Raw genomic sequence first — 23157 nt, 5'->3', positions numbered from 1 at the left:
GTATTTTTGTGGAAACCATCTGGCAACCCTATGACCTGGGAGGGAGAGGGGCAGGCAGGTTTAGTTTGCACAGAGCAAGCTCAGTCAACACTACCGAAGCTGCTGCCCTCACTCCACCCTCGACACTCTCCTTGACTTCAAGTCTGAAGAGCACCAGCATGGAGTGTGCTGGACATCCTGGACCTCATTGACAGATGGGGAGAGGAATATATTCTCGCTGAGCTCCAAAACAGCAAAAGAAATGCTGATATTTACGCCAAGATCCCAAGCCACCTGGTGGCCAAAGGGTACTCCAGGGACGCCCAGCAGTGCTGAGTTAACATAAAAGAGCTGAGACAGTCCTGTCACAAGACAAAGGAAACAAATGGATGGTCTGGTGCATCACCATATACGTGCTGTTCTTACGCCGGTTGCATGCAGTTCTAAGGGGAGACTGACCAGCTTCCCAAGCCAGACTGTGGAGTCCAGCCAAGACGCTCCGAGTACCGGCGTGGAGGACGGCGTGGTAGCGGGAGGAGGAGAATGGGCAGCCGGCGAGCGGTGAGAGCCAAGGACTTTTCATCACTTTGGAGCCAGTCCTCTCCTCCCAGGACGTCTCACAGTCAAGCGCCGATCCCAGGGAGGGCACTTCTGGTGAGTACACCGGTTTTTGTCTTGCAACAAGCGGGTGAAGGCAGTTGGGTGTGAAGTGTAGTGTGCTGTGTAGGCACATAGCACGGGAGGCCCGGAACAGCTTGTTAACAGATCTGGAGATGGAGCGGGACTCCTCCTCCCACATCTCTATGAAGCTCTCAGATGGGGACGCTTGGATCCTTCTCACAAGGTGTCTGGGGTGGCTGTCTTATTCCGTCCTCCACGATAGGATCCCGTCCCATGCCAAGCCGGCAGGAAATGGTCTGGAGGCCTTGAATCACAAAACATTGCAGTTACAGGGTTTCTGGCTGCATTCGGTCAGCATCCGCTCCCGATCGCTCTGTGCGAGTTGGAGAAGGTGGGTATCTCACGGGGCAACCTGGATGAAAGGAGGAGAAGCAATTCGCTGCTACCTCTGTTACTAGCGTGGCTTCAGCCTCTAGGACTCCCTCCTTCCTGTCGTCCTGACCAGGCCACTCTCCTAGGAAGTGGGGTGTGGTAGACACAGGGGAGGGAAGCCATGTGAGCCACCACCCTGCCCCCACCATCCCCCCTCCCATCTGCAGGATGGTGCCCCTGACCTTGCCTTCCTCCAAACTGCATGAGTCCAGATATTTGCCTGGGAACTCTGTTGTGTACTTGCTGCACAGTAGGGTTGCTTCAAAGCATCACTCGAGCCTTGCACAGAACACCTCTCCGCTGTCTTTAGGGAGACCGCCCCTGGATGTTGACCGACTGGGTTTTAGGCTCCACCGTGTATCTCCCGTAACATCTGCCCTTGAAACTTTGCACACCCTCCCGGCTGTCCACTGCACACAAATCCGCAGGCAGAAGTGGACAAGGGAAGACTTGTTTAAGGAACAAATGGGAGTGGAGGAGGTACGAGAGTAGCGGCAGGAAAGGACAGCCACGTGGCGGGGGGGAGGAAAAGCGTGCAGGAAACTACAAACGAAGCTTTGCAAATGAGGACGTGGGGAGAGAGAGGAGACCCAAGGGCAGCCTCACACTCATCCTCCAGGATGTTGCGAGACAAAAGGATGTTCTTTTCCCACTTCTGATTCCCGCATCTCTCTTCAGGTCCCACCAAGGGCTCCTTTTCTGCCCTGGCTGTGTTTCCTAAGTAAAAACACATGAGTTCTAAACAGTAGTCTCTTTATTACTTGTAGGCTGTGTCTACACTGGCAAGTTATTCCGGAAAATCAGCTGCTTTTCCGGAAAAACTTGCCAGCTGTCTACACTGGCCACTTGAATTTCCGGAAAAGCACTGACGATCTCATGTAAAATCATCAGTGCTTTTCTGGAAAAATTATGCTGCTCCCCGTTTGGGCAAAAGTCTTTTTCTGGAAAACTGTTCTGGAAAAGGGCCAGTGTAGACAGCACAGTACTGTTTTCCACAAAAAAGCCCCGATCGCGAAAATGACGATCAGGGTTTTTTTGTGGAAAACCGCGTCTAGATTGGCCACGGACGCTTTTCCACAAAAAGTGCTTTTCCGGAAAAGCGTCCTGCCAATCTAGATGCGCTTTTCCGAAAATGCTTTTAACGGAAAACTTTTCCGTTAAAAGCATTTCTGGAACATCATGCCAGTGTAGACGTAGCCGTAGTGTAGGAGTGGGCTCGCGATTACAGGCTTGTTCTGTTCCTGGACAGCCGTGCACGTGCTCTCAACATATTTCCCCATTAGGCGTACCAACATAGACCTCAAGTACTCCTGTAGCACCTGAGCCTTGCTCTACACTAGGGCTGTGTCTACACTGGCATGAATTTCCGGAAATGCTTAAAACGGAATACTATTCCATTTTCAGTTTTTCCGGAAAAGGAGTGTCTACATTGGCAGGCTGCTTTTCCGGAAAAGCCCTTTTTCCGGAAAAGCGTCTGTGGCCAACGTAGACGCGCTTTTCCGGAAAAGAGCCCCGATCGCCATTTTCACGATCGGGGCTTTTTTCCGGAAAAGACTACTGGGCTGTCTACACTGGCCCTTTTCTGGAACAGTGTTCCGGAATAAGGACTTATGCCCGAGTGGGAGCAGAATAGTTTTTCCGGAATAGCGGCTGATTTTGTACAGTAGAGCATCGTTGCTTTTCCGGAAATTCAAGGGCCAGTGTAGGCAGCTCGCAGCTTATTCCGGAAAAGCGGCTGATTTTCTGGAATAAGTGGCCCAGTGTAGACACAGCCTAGGGCTTTATTTCGAAATAACTCCCCTTAGGTTGAATTTACAAGCGGTGTGTCACTCTACCACGCCCGTTATTTCAAAATATTGGGCCGCTTACTCTGAAATCCGTACTCCTGCTTTCTTCGAGGAATAATGTTCATTCCAAAATAGGTATTTTGAAATAACATTAGTGGGGAGGCTCTGGTGCCACTCTTTTGAAATAACTACTCCCCAGAGTCACTCAAACTAATTTACTCCCCAGTGCTTCCCGGTAGAGCATCTATGTTAAGGGAGTCTGCCTCAGACTAATTTCGATGCTTCTCTGTAGTGAGGACTAAGGATGTGAAACTGACTAGTTGACTAATGGATAGAATTTCTGTCGACTCGTCGATAGGCATTTCTGCATTCCTCCTTTGAAATGTACAAGAGCCACTGCATTTCAAAGGAGGAATGTGGAACTCTGTGTACAGCCCAGGGCCAGCGGGAAGTCCCGCTGACTCCGGGCTGCACACGGAATGCTTGCTTTGAAATGGACAAGAGTCCCCAGTGCTTTGTGGGGCGGGGCAGAGATTGGGACTTCAGCCCCTCAGCTCCTGCCTTCAGCCCTTGTGGGGACAGGCATGCTGGGGATCGGGGCAGGATGGGGGCCAGGGTTTGGGGCTTCACACGTGGTCAACCCAGCGGGGGAGGGGGTGTGGAGCTGGGACACAGGCTCCAGAGTTGTGCAGAACCCGGTTAACAGCCTTGCTTTAGGTGACACCCTCCTCCCCACGCCCTTCACCCCTGCCCCCCACCGGACACACGCAGGGCTGTTTCTCCTCCCACTAACTCCTCCTCCTCTTCCTGTCTCCCCTCCCTTCCTGGGGCCAACATGTGCTCTCTCTGTCCAGCCACCTCCGGCCGCAAACAAGAGGTGGCTGGAACATGGGACAGCCTGGGAGATACCAGACCCCCTGGCTGTGTGAAGAGAAGGGGCTGGATGGATACAGCTCCAATGTAGCCAATGAAATGTGGACATCTATGAGCAGATTGTCTGGGGCATGGGGGACGAGGGGAGACCAGAAGGTCTCGCAGCTATGACACCTTCCAGAAGATTGGGGGGGGGGGGGGGCAGGCAGGCCCTGTGACGTTTCCCAGGATCCTGCTTTTACCAGGACCTGCAATCCATCATCCTCTGCAGCAACCTCACCCACCCTCCCCACAACCGCAGGCCCAGTTTGACCTGGAGGCAGGGAAAGTGCACAAAGTCTCCTCCTGCCGCCAGGGTCATGGGCACATAGAGGGAACCGCCAGCTGTTCAGAGCAACTGGCAGTTCTCTCTGGAGGGGCGGAGCAAAGACTTCACGCACTCCCTCCATCCCTAGACCAATCAGGGTCTGTGGGTGGGGGAGCACAGAAATGTCCTGGCCCCGCCCCTTCCACCATAGGCCCCGCCCCTTCGACACGAGACCCCCTCGCCCCTGCCCAGGGGCACTTCAAAAATGTGTGAAGTAGCTCCCCTTCTAAAATTATTGCCCACCCCTGCTCTATAAGAATTGAAGTCCCGCTTGGGTTAAAGTCAGTGGCCAAATCTACAGGGGAAATGAACCTCATAAAGAAATAACACCTCCATGCTGTGGTTTTCATGCATTAGCCCTGAGGTTTAATGTTGTCCGATGCTTTTCCAATCCCAAAGGCTTGCTTGTTTGCTTGCTTGCTTTCCAAATGTCAAATAGAAACATCTAAAGCAGAAAATGACAGCCACAGGCCACAGGAATGGCCCGTCCATCATAATGTGCTGCCCCATGACCGGACCATGAGGATAGATAGCGGTACCACAAATGGGATAGATAAACCTGTGATCACAAATGGGTACCCCGGGCCCATGACATGGGGAAAGGGGGCGAGAAGCCAATTGCAAGGGGATGATAAGATGGCAGGGGGTAAGGCGGAGAAACCAAATCCTTTCAGGGCAGTAAAAGCCAGAAGGTAGATGTGTCAGTAGCCACGACCAGCACAAACCGTTTGTAATGTTACACTGGCCAGGAGGGGATGGTGGATTTGAGGGTGTGGGGTTGCTTAGGACCCAGCAATGGGCGAATTCAGCCCTAAAACCCCCAGAGGAACCTGGTGGTAAAACACTGCCGACTACAGGAGCTGAGAGAGGGCAGGAGAGCTTGGCACGCTGATGGGCAGACAAAAAACCAGCTCCGGCCAACTGCTTCTCCCTGTGCCAATCTCTTACCACACAAAGGCTATGTCTACACTGGCGGCTTCTTGCGCAAGTAATATGCAAATGAGGCTAAGCGTGGAATATCGCTGAGCTTCATTTGCATACCTAATGAGCCACCATTTTTTTTCAGAAGAGGCTCTTGCACAAGAAGGAGCATCTACACGGCCCCTTCTTGTGCAAGAAAAACCCTCTTGCACAATGCCGTTACACCTATTACTTTTGAGGAAGAACGGCGTTGCACAAGAGGGTTTTTCTTGCGCAAGAAGGGGCAGTGTAGACGCCCCTTCTTGCACAAGAGCCTCTTCTGAAAAAATGGTGGCTCATTAGATATGCAAATGAGGCTCGGCGATATTCCACGCTTAGCCTCATTTGCATATTACTCGTGCAAGAAGCCGCCAGTGTAGACATAGCCTGAGAGTCAGGGGCATCTCGCTGCGGGCTCTAAAGAGCTTATCTAGGAGCAAGACCCCATCACTCCCTATCCCAATGGATGCGACTCTCTGGAACAATCCCAGGTCTCCACGGAAACCGTCCTTCCCACTCCTGGGCATCCGGAGGTCTCTTTTCCATCCTCTCACTGACCGAGCAGTTTATGCGGGATACCCCTGCATGCCGCAAGGGGCTGCCTCAGAGCCCCATGGAGCCCGGCAGAGGCAGAGCCTGGAGCCGGGTGGCTGTGGGGCAGCTTTTTGGGGCTTCATTTGAATAAAGAAGCTGCCCTGATGGAAAACGGTAAAGGAGGGGCAGCAGCATGGGTTTCCCCACCCCCACCCCGGGAGAGTCAAAGGGAACTGATTCGCTGCTCCAACGTGTCAAAGCTGCAAAAGTGTGTGATGCAAAAATCAATCTCAATCAATCAGACAATATTGGTCCAAGCAGCTCCATAATCCAGCGTACCCTCGGTTGCTGGCACAGGAGTCCCTGTGGCCCTAGGGGGAGGTGTGGCCATAACCCTTCCCCCAAGTCCAGCCCCTGCTCTGCCCTCTCCCCCAACTCACCCCTTTCCCTCAAGCCCCCTCCTGTGAAGGACACACCCTCGGGTGCTACCCGGGGGCCTGGCATAGGGCAGCAGCTGGGGAGGGGCCCTCCATACGCTCACCACGGTGGAAGGAACTGCAGGGAAGCAAAGCAATGCAGAAGCCTCTTCCCTGTCCCCCACCATCTCCCAGGCCAGCCCACTTTATGGAGCTGGTGGGAAGCTCTGGGACCTGCAGCTGGGGGTGCATGGGTGGAGGGGAAACGGAGCAGGAAGGGAAATGGAGCAGGCAGCCACCACGTTGAGTGTGTGGGGGGGACCCCTGTTGCTCATCCCAGCCTGCCCAGGGACCCACGGGCTAATCTGAGTAGGAGGGACCATCCCAGCCATAAGCCCCAACAATTGGAGGGATCCTTGAGGGGGGAAGGGAGGAAGAGGAGCCAAGGCTAGAGGGCTGGGCTGATTTCCCCTGAGGAAGTGAGAATTTACAGGGATGGCTCGCCACACACCTCCAGGGACCTGCCAGTGCGGAGCTAGCAGCTGGAAGCCCCGCTGTGCTACCGGTGCTGATGCTGGGGGACTGTCAGGAGCATCCGGTAGTGTAGGCAGGGGAAGGCATTGCCTTCCCAAACTGCCAGGCCTGACCCTGCCCCCAGAACGCCTCCTGTAGACATTCCAGGGGCCGTGTGTTGCTGCCCCCCAGCGCCCGCCCTCCCTACGCTCTGGGGCACAGAGGCCGAAGACGAGCGCCTCCCTCCCACCCCGGTGCCGGGGAACAAGCACCCTCGGCCCTTCCCCTCCCCATGGTGGGAGGCACGCTGTCCCATCTCCTCCTGTCCCTGTGCGGGAGGGGCCTCAGCAAAGGGGCCGTGGGGGGGCTGGGAGCTTGCTGCCTCCAGCCCTAGCTGCACCAACTGCCCATGGGGATTGTTTTAAGCCACCTGGGGAGGATGGAGGAGGGGGCAAGAGATGCAGTGTGGGGCAGTGATGCCCCAGAGCCCTGCCACAGAGGGGTGCCTGGCCAGAACCCTAAAGTAAACTGAGTTTGACACCCCTGGCCTCTGTGGAACTTTGCATGGGGCATGTGTCTGCTAGAAGTTCAGGGTCTATTGCAGCAGGTGAAGGGGGGTCCAGGTTGGGTTCTGTGAGATACCCAGAAGCGTCGCTGGCCAGAAAGTCTGAGCGGGGCAGAGCCAGGCCCAGGGGCGCAGCGCAGCGCGGATGGCGGGTGTCTCGCTAGGACCCAGCAGCAGCAGCAGCAGCAGCAGGCGCGGGGGGAGCGATCGCTGGCTCCGGCCCGGCCGCAGGAAGCGACTCGCCGCCGCTGCTCGCGGGGACTCTGGGGCCAGGCTCCGGGCCGGATCCCCGAGCCCCGGCGGGGGCTGCTGCGGGGCCCCGGAGCCCGGGCTGCAGCCGGGAGGGGGAATCTCCGGCCGGGCCAGTCCCGCTGCTCCCTCCCCAGGAGCCTCTCCCCGGGCAGCGCCCCCAGCCCGGCCCGGCCCAGCCCCTGCCCCAGGGCGGGCAGCGCTTGGGGGGCAGGTAAGAGAGACCCCCCGGGAGCGGCGCCCCGGTGCCCCCGGGCTGCAGGGGGAGGGGTTGGCCCCGGGCTGCTCCCGGCGGAGCTGGCTGCGAGTCCCCGCCCGGGCCCGGGGCAGCTGCCGCCAGCCTGGGCGGGGCGGAGCAGCCACTCTGTGATGGGGGAAATGGGGAGGCTGGACCCCAGGAACGGGGTTGTGGAGGGAGGTAAAACTGCCCCCAACTCCTCCATGGGCTGATCCAGCTGCCGTGGTTGCTTGGCTGCCTGGCCTGCTGCTGCCAGTAGCAATTCAGTGCTCATGGCTTCCAAGGCTTTTTTTTCAAACCCTTGGCTACTCTCGTTAACCAGCAAGGGGGCGTCTGAGAGTCCCAGATCTGCTGGGGCTGATCTGCCCGAGGAGAGCAAAAGCCCAGGGCAACGGGGAAGCCTCCACTCCTCCCAGCCTGGGAGTGCCAGGGAGAGGGAGGATGATACAAAGCGGGAGAGGAGAGACTGGAGGGGGTGGCAGGATGCGGAAGCCAGAGAGGATGATACAAAGCGGGAGAGGAGAGACTGGAGGGGGTGGCAGGATGGGGAAGCCAGAGAGGATGATACAGAGCGGGAGGGAGAGGAGAGACTGGAGGGGGTGGCAGGATGGGGAAGCCAGAGAGGATGATACAGAGCGGGAGGGAGAGAAGAGACTGGAGGGGGTGGCAGGATGGGGAAGCCAGAGAGGATGATACAGAGCGGGAGGGAGAGAAGAGACTGGAGGGGGTGGCAGGATGGGGAAGCCAGAGAGGATGATACAAAGCGGGAGGGAGAGGAGAGACTGGAGGGGGTGGCAGGATGGGGAAGCCAGAGGGGATGATACAGAGCAGGAGAGGAGAGACTGGAGGGGTTGGCAGGATGGGGAAGCCAGAGGGGATGATACAGAGCGGGAGAGGAGAGACTGGAGGGGGTGGCAGGATGGGGAAGCCAGAGGGGATGATACAAAGCGGGAGAGGAGAGACTGGAGGGGTTGGCAGGATGGGGAAGCCAGAGAGGATGATACAGAGCGGGAGAGGAGAGACTGGAGGGGGTGGCAGGATGGGGAAGCCAGAGGGGATGATACAGCGCGGGAGAGGAGAGACTGGAGGGGGTGGCAGGATGGGGAAGCCAGAGGGGATGATACAGCGCGGGAGAGGAGAGACTGGAGGGGGTGGCAGGATGGGGAAGCCAGAGAGGATGATACAAAGCGGGAGAGGAGAGACTGGAGGGGGTGGCAGGGTGGGGAAGCCAGAGAGGATGATACAAAGCGGGAGAGGAGAGACTGGAGGAGGTGGCAGGGTGGGGAAGCCAGAGAGGATGATACAAAGCGGGAGAGGAGAGACTGGAGGGGGTGGCAGGATGGGGAAGCCAGAGGGGATGATACAGAGCAGGAGAGGAGAGACTGGAGGGGTTGGCAGGATGGGGAAGCCAGAGGGGATGATACAAAGCGGGAGAGGAGAGACTGGAGGGGGTGGCAGGATGGGGAAGCCAGAGGGGATGATACAGCGCGGGAGAGGAGAGACTGGAGGGGGTGGCAGGATGGGGAAGCCAGAGAGGATGATACAGAGCGGAGAGGAGAGACTGGAGGGGGTGGCAGGATGGGGAAGCCAGAGGGGATGATACAGCGCGGGAGAGGAGAGACTGGAGGGGGTGGCAGGATGGGGAAGCCAGAGAGGATGATACAGAGCGGAGAGGAGAGACTGGAGGGGGTGGCAGGATGGGGAAGCCAGAGAGGATGATACAGAGCGGGAGAGGAGAGACTGGAGGGGGTGGCAGGATGGGGAAGCCAGAGAGGATGATACAGAGCAGGAGAGGAGAGACTGGAGGGGTTGGCAGGATGGGGAAGCCAGAGGGGATGATACAGCGCGGGAGAGGAGAGACTGGAGGGGGTGGCAGGATGGGGAAGCCAGAGAGGATGATACAGAGCGGAGAGGAGAGACTGGAGGGGGTGGCAGGATGGGGAAGCCAGAGAGGATGATACAGAGCGGGAGAGGAGAGACTGGAGGGGGTGGCAGGATGGGGAAGCCAGAGAGGATGATACAGAGAGGGAGAGGAGAGACTGGAGGGGGTGGCAGGATGGGGAAGCCAGAGAGGATGATACAGAGCGGGAGAGAAGAGACTGGAGGGGGTGGCAGGATGGGGAAGCCAGAGAGGATGATACAAAGCGGGAGAGAAGAGACTGGAGGGGGTGGCAGGGTGGGGAAGCCAGAGGGGATGATACAGCGCGGGAGAGGAGAGACTGGAGGGGGTGGCAGGATGGGGAAGCCAGAGAGGATGATACAAAGCGGGAGAGGAGAGACTGGAGGGGGTGGCAGGATGGGGAAGCCAGAGAGGATGATACAGAGCGGGAGAGGAGAGACTGGAGGGGATGGCAGGATGGGGAAGCCAGAGAGGATGATACAGAGCGGGAGAGGAGAGACTGGAGGGGGTGGCAGGATGGGGAAGCCAGAGAGGGTTGTGTTACAGTCTCAGGCACAGTCCCCTAAAGTGGCTCCTTTGATTCTGATCTTTTTCTAGCATTTGGCTCAGAGATTCTGTTACTGGGAGGCTCTAAAGAGTCGTGGGGGGGGGGGAAATTGGGATGCAAAATGGACCCAGCCCCTTCTGATACCTCCCCCGTCACCCCAACAGGCCGAGGAGACACGTCGAGAGTTCGTTCCAGAGCGTCCGTCTGCCAGGGGCCAGGGCCGGGCAATGGCCGGGATGGAGCCCGCTCAGGTAGGGGGTGCAGGGAGCTGCTAGGAGGGAGGGGCAGGGAGAAGACAGGGTGGGATGAACCTGCTGAGCTTGAGTAGACCCAACTGGCAGCAGGAAAGGAAACAGGACACAACCAACCTGGGCAGGGTTGGGAACGTTTTCCAGACTCCCAGGGCCGGAGTCTGACCAGAGGCTGCTGTGAAATACCAAGGGAAGCTGTCGGGATTCCTGTCCCCGGCTCAGAGCTCGGCTTCCCCTCTCAGCCTGTGGCTGGCAGGTGGGGAATGAAAAGTCCCTGCCCTGCCCTGTCTGCTGGGGGCACAAGGAGGTCTCCCCTTATCACGCCTCCTGGCTGCTCTAAGCGGGGGGGGGGGGGGTGGATTCTGCTTTTCTGGGACCTCTCCCCCTATGACTAGCAGGATTGTGGCTGGGGCCGCAGAGGCTGAGCGGGGGACACTTGTTGTTGCAGATGCGGGTGACCTTCGAGGAGGTGGCTGTGTATTTCACCCCGGGGCAGGGGGCGCTGCTGGGCCCCGCTCAGAGAGCCCTCTACAGGGACGTCATGCAGGAGAACTACGAGGCGGTGACCTCGCTGGGTAAGGGCGTCCTGGCCCCTCGGGGATTAGGAGCCATGGGGTCTGCGTGTCCAACACGGGTCAGGTTCTTCCCTGCTCAGAGAAGTGAGGGGACTGGGTTACCCAGGACACAGCTGCCCCATGACAGAGACTTGCATCTCTGTTCCCTCTCCAGTGGGACACGGTTTCAAAGTCTAATGGACGTGCTGAGCACATGTGTAATACGAGCACACCCAGTGCTGCAGCACCTCCTGCTGGCCAGTCCGAGAATTAGCTCTTGCCAGCTCTGAGGCGCCCTCCTCCAGCCAAGTCCCACCTGCTATTTCTGGACCTTCCCTTCTCCACCGTGCCAGGCCCTGCATCCCTCTCAGATGGCAGCCTCCCTTCCCATGAGTCCTGCCCCCTGGCTGTGTCCACTCTTGGGTCCTCACTCACTTCCCTCTGAGCTGCATGGCCAGTGCGGTAGCTCAGGGCCACAGCCTGGCAGCTAATCCGGTTGGCTGGCTCTCTGGCTGCTCCATCTCCCTGTGTATCTCTCTAGGCAGCAAGTCCTTCTCTCTCTGGAGTCGGAGACAGACTGAGCGCCCTCTTCCTTCAGTTTTATATCCCCCAGCCAGGCCCTGATTGGCTGCCTCAAGCCTTCGCCCAATTGGCTCCAATTCTCTCCAAGCCTTGTTTCAACCCCTTCTTAGCCAGCACGGGAGTCCCACCCTGTCACATCTCCCTCCCTTCCATCCTTCAGAGGGGAGGAAGTCATTCTGTTCTGTCTGTATTGATTCTCGTTCACACATAGAATCCTTATTTACCTCCCTCCTTGGGACGAGCTCCAGCCATGGGGAGGGCTCTGAGCTCTGCAGGTTTAGAAACAGGCAGGGGTGTAACTGCAGAGCTGTGAGTGTCAGCAAGGGCCACAGACTGCCCAGATCCTGGGAACTCCTAGGGAGGGTGCAAAAATTCTCCTGATCTCCCCAGTCATCAGCTTCTCCCCAGGGGGCTCAGTGACCATGTTCCCGTCCTCTTGGGTTGCACATTCCCCAGCAGAGCCCGGGGACAGGTTCCACTCACGGAATGTCCCTTGGGACAGACGCTCTCCCCACCCTCCCTGCGCCCTGATCTGCTCTGATTTCACCCCCTGTGCAGGGTTTCCCGTTCCCAAACCTGAGCTGATCGCCCGGCTGGAACGAGGGGAAGAGCCCTGGGTGCCCGACCTCCAGGCCGGGGAGGAAAGAGAGATCCGGAGAGGCACCCGCACAGGTGAGGACTGACACATCCACCAGCTGGTTTCTGAAGGAAAAAGTTAAGAATCCCCAAAATGTGGTGTGAGTAAGTGCCCTGAGTTTTCCCTTCTCTCACGCAGGGCAGGGCTGTCATCAGCAGGTATCATAGAATCAGAGACTGCTAGGGCTGGAAGAGACCTCAGGAGGTCATCAAGTCCAGCCCTCTGCCCAAAGCAGGACCAACTCCAACTCAAATCATCCCAGCCAGGGCTTTGTCAAGCCAAAACTTAAAAACCTCTAGGGATGGAGATTCTACCCTCTCCCTAGGTAATGCATCCCACTGCTTCTCCACCCTCCTAAGGAAATAGTTCTTCCTAATCATAGAATCATAGAATCATAGGACTGGAAGGGACCTCGAGAGGTCATCGAGTCCAGCCCCCCGCCCTCAAGGCAGGACCACGCTCCGTCTACACCATCCCTGACAGATGTCTATCTAACCTGTTCTTAAATATCTCCAGAGAGGGAGATTCCACCACCTCCCTTGGCAATTTATTCCAATATTTGACCACCCTGACAGTTAGGAATTTTTTCCTAATGTCCAATCTAAACCTCCCCTGCTGCACTTTAAGCCCATTACTCCTTGTCCTGTCCTCAGAAACCAAGAGGAACAAATTTTCTCCTTCCTCCTTGTGACACCCTTTTAGATATTTGAAAGCCGCTATCATGTCCCCCCTTAATCTTCTTTTTTCCAAACTAAACAAGCCCAGTTCATGAAGCCTGGCTTCATAGGTCATGTTCTCTAAACCTTTAATCATTCTTGTCGCTCTTCTCTGTACCCTTTCCAATTTCTCCACATCTTTCTTGAACTGTGGCGCCCAGAACTGGACACAGTACTCCAGCTGAGGCCTAACTAGTGCAGAGTAGAGCGGCAGAATGACTTCACGAGTTTTGCTTACAACACACCTGTTAATACAACCTAGAATCATAAATCATATCCCACCTAGACCTCCCCCACTGTAACTTGAGACCATTGCTCCTTGTTCTGCCATCCGCCACTACTGGGAACAGCCTCTCTCCATCCTCTTTGGAACCTCCCTTCAAGAAGCTGAAGGCTACTCTCAAATCTCCCCTCACTGCTCTCTGCTGCAGACCAAATAAGCCCAAATCCCTCAGCCTCCTCTCATAGGCATCACTCACAATGGCAGGCATTTCCGTCCTGTGCTTCCTACCCTGAGTGTGTGTGTGTGTGTGTGTGTGTGTGTGTGTGTGTGTGTGTGTGTGTGTGACAGAAGTGTGTGTGTGAAGTGTGTGAGAGAGAGAAGTGCGTGCGTGTGTGAGAGAGAAGTGCGTGTGTGTGTGAAGTGCGTGTGTGAGAAGTGCGTGTGTGTGTGTGAGAGAAGAGCGTGTGTGTGAGAGAAGTGCGTGTGTGTGAGAGAAGAGCGTGTGTGTGAGAGAGAAGTGTGCGTGTGTGTGTGAAGTGCGTGAGTGCGTGTGAGAGAGAAGTGCGTGTGTGAGAAGTGTGTGTGAGAGAAGTGCATGTGTGTGTGTGTGTGTGTGAGAGAGAAGTGCGTGTGTGTGAGAGAGAAGTGTGCGTGTGTGTGAAGTGCGTAAGTGCGTGTAAGAGAGAGAAGTGCGTGCGTGTGTGAGAGAAGTGCGTGTGTGTGAGAGAAGTGCGTGTGTGTGTGTGCGTGTGTGTGTGAAGTGCATATAGAATCCCATTGCTCCATCTGTGCAATTTCAGTGGGTTGGGATTTCCCTTGGTGCTGTTCCTCTTTCTCCCCAGCTCAGTGACTCCTGCCTGGATTGTCTCTCTCTCCCAGCAGGTGATGAGAATGCAAGTGAGATGGAGGAAAGGAATCAACAGAAGGAAGTTTATGAGGAAATGGACCCAGAATGGCCCTTTGTGGTACCAGCTACAGGGACTTTTCCACCGTACTTGGAACAGAATGAAGCCTGGGGACATTGGCGCAGCTCAGAGAGGCTTCTGGGAAACTACCCGAGGAAGAAAGTGCATACATCTGGGAGAGGAGACAAGGATCCCACGGCCCAGCAGACTGATCCCAAAGAAGAGAAATCCCACCAGTGCCTGCAGTGTGGGGGAGGCTTCATTCTGAGATCCCACCTCGAGACACCTGGGACAATCCATTCCGGAGAGAAACCCCTTCAAAGCTTGGACTGTGGAGAAAGCTTCAATCCCTGCTCAGACCTTAATAACCAAGGGAGAAACCACCCAGGAGAGAAACCCTGTCAGTTCCTGAAGTGTGGGAACTGTTTGAATGGGAAATGGGCACCAGTCACACGGCAGAAGAATCATACAGGAAAGAGACCCCATAAGTGCTTAGATTGTGGGAAAAGTTACATACAGAGGTCAGACCTTGTGAAACATCAGGTAATCCACACAGGAGAGAAGCCCCATCAGTGTCTGGAGTGTGGGAAATGTTTCAGGCTGAGATCAACTCTTGTAAACCATCAAAGGATCCACACTGGGGAGAGACCCCATAAGTGCTTGGAGTGTGGGAAAAGTTTCACACGGAGATCAGACCTCGTCAGGCATCTGGCAATCCACATTGCAGAGAGACCTCACAAGTGCTTAGACTGTGGGAAAAGTTTTGTACAGAGGTCAGACCTTGTTGCTCATCAGAGAATCCACACAGGAGAGAGACCCCACAAGTGTTTGGACTGTGGGAAAAGTTTCAGGGTCAAGTCAGCCCTTCATAAACATCAGGCAAACCACACGGGAGAGACAATCCATAAGTGTTTAGTCTGTGGGAAAAATTTCATATGGAGGTCGGAGTTTGTTAGACATCAGGCTATTCACACCGGAGAAAAGCCCCATCAGTGCTTGGACTGTGGGAAAAGTTTCATACGGAGGTCAGACCTTGTTAGACATCAGTCAATCCACTCAGGCGAGAAACCCCATAAGTGCTTAGACTGTGGAAAAAGTTTCATACAGAGATCCATTCTTGTAAATCATCAGAGAATCCACACTGGGGAGAGACCCTTTAAGTGCTCAGACTGTGGGAAAAGCTACATACAGAAGTCACACCTCAGTACGCATAGAAGAATTCACACAGGGCCTAAAATTTTGTGACTCTTCCCAAGAAAGGCGTAAGCAACATGCAGCCTAATTGGCTGATTCACCCTTTAGAGACATATTAGAAATGTGTCAATGGTGAGTAGGTTCCATTCCACATTAGCTGTGAAAAGTGAACTTTTGTTATTAAAGACCTGGAAGAAGAGATTGAAAAGTTTTTTTTTGCAGCGAATGGTTCAGACAAAGTCCAGGCGTGTCCAAGTTCACAACAGAAGGTAAAGTGAATCCAGAGTCAGTGATGGGTTATAAGGGGAAACAAGGAAGCATGATACACATTAAAACCAATAGGTGTAACCCGCCTTGTCCTGGGTGTAGGTGGGGTGGTTTATAAAAGTCAGGCCATAAGGGTTCTCGGGGCTGCCATCCACAGAGCGAAGTCTCTGGCAAAGTTCATAGTTTCATGGGTGGAGCGCGCCCCACGATGTGAAGTATCCTCGGTCCTCTTTGGTCCCGTGGTCTTCCTGAAACAATAAAAACATAGTCTGCCAGGTACAGAAACGGAGGCTTCGCCTTGCCCCCTCATGGTCCACCTGTGTCGTCCCTTGTCGTCCATAATGGGTGGATTTGCAGGAAATACATAGTCGGTCAGGGAGGCTGCAGGCCCTGTCCCTGACCTGGGTCCTTGGCAGTGGTCACGTTTGGTCATGAGCATCCCTCATCGACGATCTTTTCTGGCACCGGTGGAAAGAACGAAAGCCTAAAGGGGAAAGAAGTGGGTGACCTTCCTTGGTGCACAACTTCATGTGGCTCTTTAGTAGCAGAGTCCCGAGTCAGGGAGGGCGATGGGAGCTTTTCCTGACCGTGTCCCTTGTCAATAGTCTCTGTCACTCGGTGTCCCTTGTCAGTAGTGTCAGAAAAGGCAAAGGTCCTGTGTCCGTATGGTGAGTCCGATGTGGCAGGGACCGTCACTTCTCTTGGTATTGGCGGTGGCCTAGGATGTGCTCCATGATCTCCCGGGACCACCTCATGGCGTCGGAGACCATCAGCCATCTCATGAGGTGGGAGTAGCGTGGACGGACACAGCAGGCTTCCAGCACTGCCTCCTTGTGGGGGGCCCCACGCTCCTGCCAGCAGGGCGTGGATCCCCATGTTGTAGCCCCTGGGGCCCTCATGGTGTCCACCGGTAAGATGCTGATTCACGATGCTTCAGACTCTGGTCAGTTTTCAACTTTGGTTTTAAGAGTTTGGGTACGTCTAGATTGCAGGCTTCTTTCGGAAGAAGCTTTTCTGGAAGAGATCTTCTGAAAAAACCTTTTCTGAAAGAGAGCGTCCACATGGCAAAAGCACATCAAAAAAGCAATCTGTTTTTTCGAAAGAAAAGCATCCACACTCATTGGACGCTCTGTTGCATGTAAGCGGTGATTACTATGGGCGGAATGGACACCAGGGCACCTGTGCTTTTTCCTGGAGGCCTCTTCTTGCGAGAAAACTCCCTCTTCTGCATCCACACGCCTTTTTCTGAAAGAGCTCTTTCAGAAAAGGCATTCTTCTTCGTAGAATGAGGTTTACTAATGTCAGAAAAATCCCCGCGTTCTTTCAATTTTCTTTCGAAAGAACGCGATTGCACTGTGGATGTACGCGAATTTTTTTCAGAAAAATGGCCATTTATCCGGAAAAACCCTGGGCTGTGTCTACACTGGCCACTTATTCCAGAAAATCAGCCGCTTTTCCGGAATAACTTGCCAGCTGTCTACACTGACCCCTTGAATTTCCGGAAAAGCACTGACGATCTACTGTAAGAAATCAGCCGATTTTCCGGAAATACTATGCTGCTCCCGTTCGGGCAAAAGTCCTTTTTCCAGAAAACTGTTCCGAAAAAGGCCAGTGTAGACAGCACAGTAGTGTTTTCCGCAAAAAAGCCCCGATTGCGAAAATGACGATCGGGGCTTTTTTGCAGAACGCTTTTTTTTTTGGCCACGGACGCTTTTCCGGAAAAAGTGCTTTTCCGGAAAAGCATCCTGCCAATGTAGACGTGCTTTTTCCGGAAATACTTATAATGGAAAACTGTTCCGTTTTAAGCATTTCCGGAAAAGGGTGCCAGTGTAGACGTAGCCCTGAAGTCTAGATGCACCCTTTCAGATCACACATGGAACCTACTGGGTAAAATTTCGATCCCTTAAGAAAGGGGCTGGGCTGCGTAATGTGGCATATGTGACCCACGTAAGCGATTTGCTGGACAAGTGGGGCAGAGGGAAGGGACTTACAGGCCCCAAGGAGATGTGCGATTTCATTGTTGAAGAGCAGCTCTGGAATATAGAATCATAGAATAATAGGACTGGAAGGGACCTCGAGAGGTCATCGAGTCCAGCCCCCCGCCGTCAAGGCAGGACCACGCTCCATCTACACCATCCCTGACAGATGTCTATCTAACCTGTTCTTAAATATCTCCAGAGAGGGAGATTCCACCACCTCCCTTGGCAATTTATTCCAATATTTGACCACCCTGACAGTTAGGAATTTTTTCCTAATGTCCAATCTAAACCTCCCCTGCTGCACTTTAAGCCCATTACTCCTTGTCCTGTCCTCAGAAACCAAGAGGAACAAATTTTCTCCTTCCTCCTTGTGACACCCTTTTAGATATTTGAAAACCGCTATCATGTCCCCCCTTAATCCTCTTTTTTCCAAACTAAACAAGCCCAGTCCATGAAGCCTGGCTTCATAGGTCATGTTCTCTAGACCTTTAATCATTCTTGTCGCTCTTCTCTGTACCCTTTCCAATTTCTCCACATCTTTCTTGAACTGTGGCGCCCAGAACTGGACACAGTACTCCAGCTGAGGCCTAACTAGTGCAGAGTAGAGCGGCAGAATGACTTCACGCGTTTTGCTTACAACACACCTGTTGATACAACCTAGAATCATATTTGCTTTTTTTGCAACAGCATCACACTGTTGACTCATATTCAACTTGTGGTCCACTATGACCCCTAGATCCCTTTCTGCCATGCTCCTTCCTAGACAGTCGCTTCTCATCTTGTATGTATGGAACTGATTGTTCCTTCCTAAGTGGAGCACTTTGCATTTCTCTTTATTAAACCTCATCCTGTTTGCCTCTGACCATTTCTCTAACTTGCTATCACAGGATGATAGTAAACAGAGCTGTGCCCACACCGAGGCTTCCTGGACAGTGGCTACTTGCCACACAGAGTCTGTAAACACCTGAAGGTTGTCCAGGTGCCTGGCCAGGATATCCCTGCATGGAGGGATAGTAGTGCAGAGGTTTCTGTAGTCTGGAAGGATCAGAGAGATGGAGAAAATTCATTCTGGGAATGTGGCAGCATTAGAATGGGTGGGAGGCGAAAAACCCTGGGTCTGGATCTGTAATCCCAGGCTGCCCACCTGTCATTCAGGTTTCTAGCGGGGAGTTCCGAAGGTCTCTCTGGGGTAGGACATGTGGTCAGGATCAGCAGGCCCATCTCTTTAACCTTTGCCGGGTTTCCTGGTGTAAACTGTGACTCTGGCAGAACAAGTGTAGGCTCATGCCAGTGCTCTGGGCCGCTTCACTTGTGTGTTAGGATAGGCTAGATCAGTGGTTCCTAACCTTTTCAAGCATAGGGACCCCTTTTCAATCTATTAAAATGTCATGGACCCCCCACCCCTTTCCTGTGGGAGGAAAAAAAAAGAGAGGAAAAGAGGAAAAAAGAAAAAACAAGAAGGAAAAAGGAGAAAGCGAAAAAAAGAGAAAAAGAACGAGGAAAAAGACAGGGAAAGAGACAAAAGGAAAAAAAGAGGAAAAGAGAGAGAAAAGAAACAGGAAAGAGAGAGGAGAAAAATAGAAAAGAGACAAGGGGGGGAAAAGAGAGAGAAAGAGAAAACAAAAGGGGGCCTGATCCTTATTTTTAAACTTTTCACGGAGCCCCTGCACTCCATTGCGGACCAACAGAGTGAGATCAAAGTGACTGTGAAATGTATAGTGTGTGGTTGGCGTTTAAACTAGGAATATAAAGGGGTAACTGGTTACCTGGTAAGCACTGCATTACTGGGGTGACTAGCTAACTGGTGCCCAGCTTCGCGACACTGTGGATTGGTTAACTGGTTAAACCTATAGTTTAACCAGTTAGCATTTTCAATGGGATTTTACATCTCGGCTGTGTCTACACTGGCATGAATTTCCGGAAATGCTTAAAACAGAATAGTTTTCGTTATAAGTATTTCCGGAAAAAGAGCATCTACATTGGCAGGCTGCTTTTCCGGAAAAGCCCCTTTTCCGGAAAAGCTGTGGCCAATGTAGATGCGCTTTTCCAGAAAAGAGCCCTGATCATCATTTTCGCGATCGGGGCTTTTTTCCGGAAAAGACTACTGGGCTGTCTACACTGGCCCTTTTCCGGAACAGTGTTCTGGAATAAGGACTTATGCCCGAGCGGGAGCAGAATAGTTTTTCCGGAATAGCGGCTGATTTTGTACAGTAGAGCATCGTTGCTTTTCCGGAAATTCAAGGGCCAGTGTAGACAGCTCGCAGCTTATTCCGGAAAATCGGCTGATTTTCTGGAATCAGTGGCCCAGTGTAGACACAGCCCTCTAGTTTAAACTCCATGACAATTCATGAGATGGTACGAGCATTGTTTTCACTTACCTATATCTTGTTATAATTAGGGATGTCAATGATTAATCAGTGGAGCAGCCCACCACCCAACGTTTATCTGGTTAATTGATTAAACAGGATTTTACATCCCTAGTTATAATGTAGTAGCCAACATCTCCATTGCGTATACCCTGTAAGTGAATATCCCCTCAAACGAGGAAACAACTTGAGAATCCTAGGGCTGGAAGAGACCAACCTCCTGCCCAAAGAAGGACCAATCCCAACTCAATCATCCCAGCCAGGGCTTTGTCAAACTGGGATTTTAAAACCTTTAGGGATGGAGATTCCACCACCTCCCTAGGGAACCCATCTCAGTGCTTCCCCACTCTCCTAGGGAACAAATATCAGAGGGGTCGCCGTGTTAGTCTGGATCTGCAAAAGCAATGAGGAGTCCTGCGGCACCTTATAGACTAACAGAAGTGTTGGAGCATAAGCTTTCGTGGGCAAAGACCCACTTCGTCAGATGCATCTTTGCTCACGAAAGTTTATGCTCCAATAAATCTGTTAATCTATAAGGTGTCACAGGACTCCTTGTCACCTCCTAGGGAAATAGTTTTTCCTACTCTCCAACCTACACCTCCCCTCCCACTCCCGCCACTTGAAAGCAGATGAAGAACGTTATCAGAAAATTGTTCAGTTCAAAGTCAGCGGGTATTGTGCATGGCTACCAGAGGTCAGAGACTTAAAATGCGTCCCTCCCGCTCTGTCATCAGAGGAAAAGCCCACGAGTACTGACCCCGTCTGCCTGTTTTCTCTGAGAGGACGTTGCAAGCATGGAGTAAAAGAAAGATCCTTCATCGCTGGAGTACATTCCACGAGGAGTACAGCTAGTTTGGATTAGGAAGCCTAATCCGAACTAGCTACTCCGTACCGCGTGTAGCCGCGCAGCACGGGGTTCGAACTGCCGGCATTTAAAAATGGCACCGGCCGGCTTCATGCAAATGAAGCCCGGGAAATTCAAATCCCGGGCTTCATTTGCAAGTGCGGTATGCCTACATTACCCTCCTAGTTCGAATTAGGAGGATAGTGTAGACGTACCCTAGAACTCTCACTTTTCTGAGCTGAGAAACGTTTAGCTAGTTTTCTGTAGATTTGGCTACCTGCACTTCTTCGGTGTGGACCTGGGATACTGACCCATGTGGGTCCCATGTGGGATACTGACTGCTTTCTTGGGTCTGGGAGTGGCATGAGGTGAGGTGATTTGGGGTTTAAGTAAAAAAGGGATAGAGAATAAGACAGAAAATATCTTATTGCCTCTATTTAAAACCATGGGACGCCCACATCTTGAATACTGCGTACAGATGTGATCACCTCATCTCAAAAAAGCTATATTGGCATTGGAAAAGGTTCAGAAAAGGGCAACAAAAATGATGAGGGGTTTGGAACAGGTCCCATATGAAGAGAGGTTAAAAAGACTTGGACTTTTCAGCTTAGAAAAGAGGAGACTAAGGGGGGATAGGATAGAGGTCTATAAAATCATGACTGGTGTGGAAAAAGTGAATAAGAAAGTTATTTACTAATTTCCACAATATAAGAATGAGGGGGTTACCAAATGAAATAAAGAGGCAACAGGCTTAAAACGAACAAAAGGCAGCTTTTCTTCACTCAGCACACAGTGTATCTGTGGAACTCCTTGCCAGAGGATGCGGTGAAGGCTAGAACTTTAACAGGATTCAAAAAAGAGCTAGATAGATTCATGGAGGTTAGGTCCATCACTGGCTATTAGCCAGGATGGGTAGGAAGGGTACCCTTAGCCTCTGTTTCTCTGGAAGTGGGAGACAGGGGAGGGACCAAGTGAGGTTTACCTGTTGGGATCCCTCCCTCTGGGGCATCTGGTATTGGCCATTGTTGGCAGACAGGATACTGGGCTGGATGGACCTTTGGTCTGACCCAGTATGGCTGTTCTTATATAGCACAATGTCCAGTGTGGGCAGCAAAACGGACTGGAGAACCGAAAGGGACTGTCTGCAAGTCTGGGGTAAGACTGACATAATGATCCATGAGTTGACACTTGTTACTGGCTGGGTGAAATCAAAGCACAGAACATACCTCTAGTTCAGGCTGTTTGCCTGGTTTTCTGCCAGTCTGCATGGAAGTCGGCGCTCATAGCTATGCACTACTTCCAAGAGTGTGAGAAACCAGCCTAGAGCTTCTGATCACCTCTCCTACGGCAGAGTGATGGTTAGTGAGTGTTAGTCGCTGGTTTTCCCCCTTTGGGGCCGGATTGTCTCATTCCCAGATATTTTGACATCACTCTGGGCCCTGGTGAAAAATATTGCGTGTTTGGACATGTTGTCCCTTATGGGCTGAATTAAACAGATGCTATAAAAGTGGGAGCAGGGACAGTAAAATGTGATTGTGATATTCTATACCTGTGGGAAGCATCCTGTAACCCCATATGAAGAGAGATTAAAAAGTCTTGGACTTTTCAGCTTAGAAAAGAGGAGACTAAGAGGAGGATAGGGTAGAGGTCTATAAAATCATGACTGGTGTGGAAAAAGTGAATAAGAAAAAGTTATTTACTTATTTCCACAATATAAGAACGAGGGGGTCACCAAATGAAATAGAGGTAGCAGGTTTAAAACAAACAAAAGGCAGTTTTTCTTCACTCAGCACACAGTCAACCTGTGGAACTCCTTGCCAGAGGATGCGGTGAAGGCTAGAACTTTAACAGGATTCAAAAAAGAGCTAGATAGATTCATGGAGGTTAGGTCCATATATATTTAATATATTCGAAGGACTGATGGTGAGGAGGGTGCAGGCATCAGGGCATGGTCTTGGGGATGTGAGGAAGGGGGAGTGCAGGAGGCTGGATGGTGCGAGAGGGATGGTTGGGGGATGAGGAGGGACTCAGGGTGGTTGCTCCCAGCTGCCAGGGACCTTTTCTCTGCCCCAGGTCCCCTCCCCCTTTCTGACTGCCGGGGCTTTTTCTCTCCCCCCAGCCCCTCCCTCAGCTGCCGGGGGCACTTTCTTTCCCCAAAAATCCCCCATGACCACCAAGGCCTTTTTTTCCCTCCCTCCCAGGCCACCTCTGGGGGGAGGGCTTTTTTTCTCCCCAGCAATGCAACTAAGGACTGGGGGGAAGGGTTGGGGGTAGGGGGGTTACTTACCCCATGTGCCCCCAGTGGACGCTCTGTGTCGTGTCCCTCTGAACAACAGCCCCTCCCTTTCTATGTTACAGAAAGCGGGTGAATCTGTCTCTTTTCTGTATGATTTTGTGAGAAGCAATCCCATTTTCCCGGCACAACCAAACCCTGACTTTGCTTTAAAGTTAGGAGATGTGGAAGCCACCTACCAAATTAGGCTCTTACTGTTTAGGATGAGTTTTGAACAAACGGACTCGCAGAAAGACACACAGACACAAACCTCTAAATATAAATATTTATCTATTTATACACACACACACGCACAATCCCCATGGTTATTGTAATGTGTTGCACTTTGCATCAGTTGTGTGACTCTAAGGGGGAATTGTTTGCTC

General features: G+C 52.9%; 1 protein-coding gene across 1 annotated transcript in view; it reads left to right on the top strand.

Moving 5' to 3' along the window:
• The first annotated feature begins 72 nt into the window (after nt 1–72).
• The window catches only part of LOC102463194 (uncharacterized), a 48193-nt gene continuing 25108 nt past the window's right edge, over nt 73–23157 (top strand). Inside the window, 5 exon segments of the mRNA XM_075913381.1 lie at nt 73–633; nt 10146–10232; nt 10681–10807; nt 11927–12040; nt 13824–15091. Coding sequence (XP_075769496.1) covers nt 523–633; nt 10146–10232; nt 10681–10807; nt 11927–12040; nt 13824–15091 — 1707 coding nt within the window. The 5' untranslated portion in view covers nt 73–522.

Source organism: Pelodiscus sinensis, chromosome 32, assembly GCF_049634645.1.
Source record: "Pelodiscus sinensis isolate JC-2024 chromosome 32, ASM4963464v1, whole genome shotgun sequence".
In the NCBI taxonomy this organism is placed as follows: Eukaryota; Metazoa; Chordata; order Testudines; family Trionychidae; genus Pelodiscus; species Pelodiscus sinensis.
The sequence above is the reverse complement of the archived record's forward strand: the minus strand, read 5'-3'. Positions and strand labels throughout refer to the sequence as shown.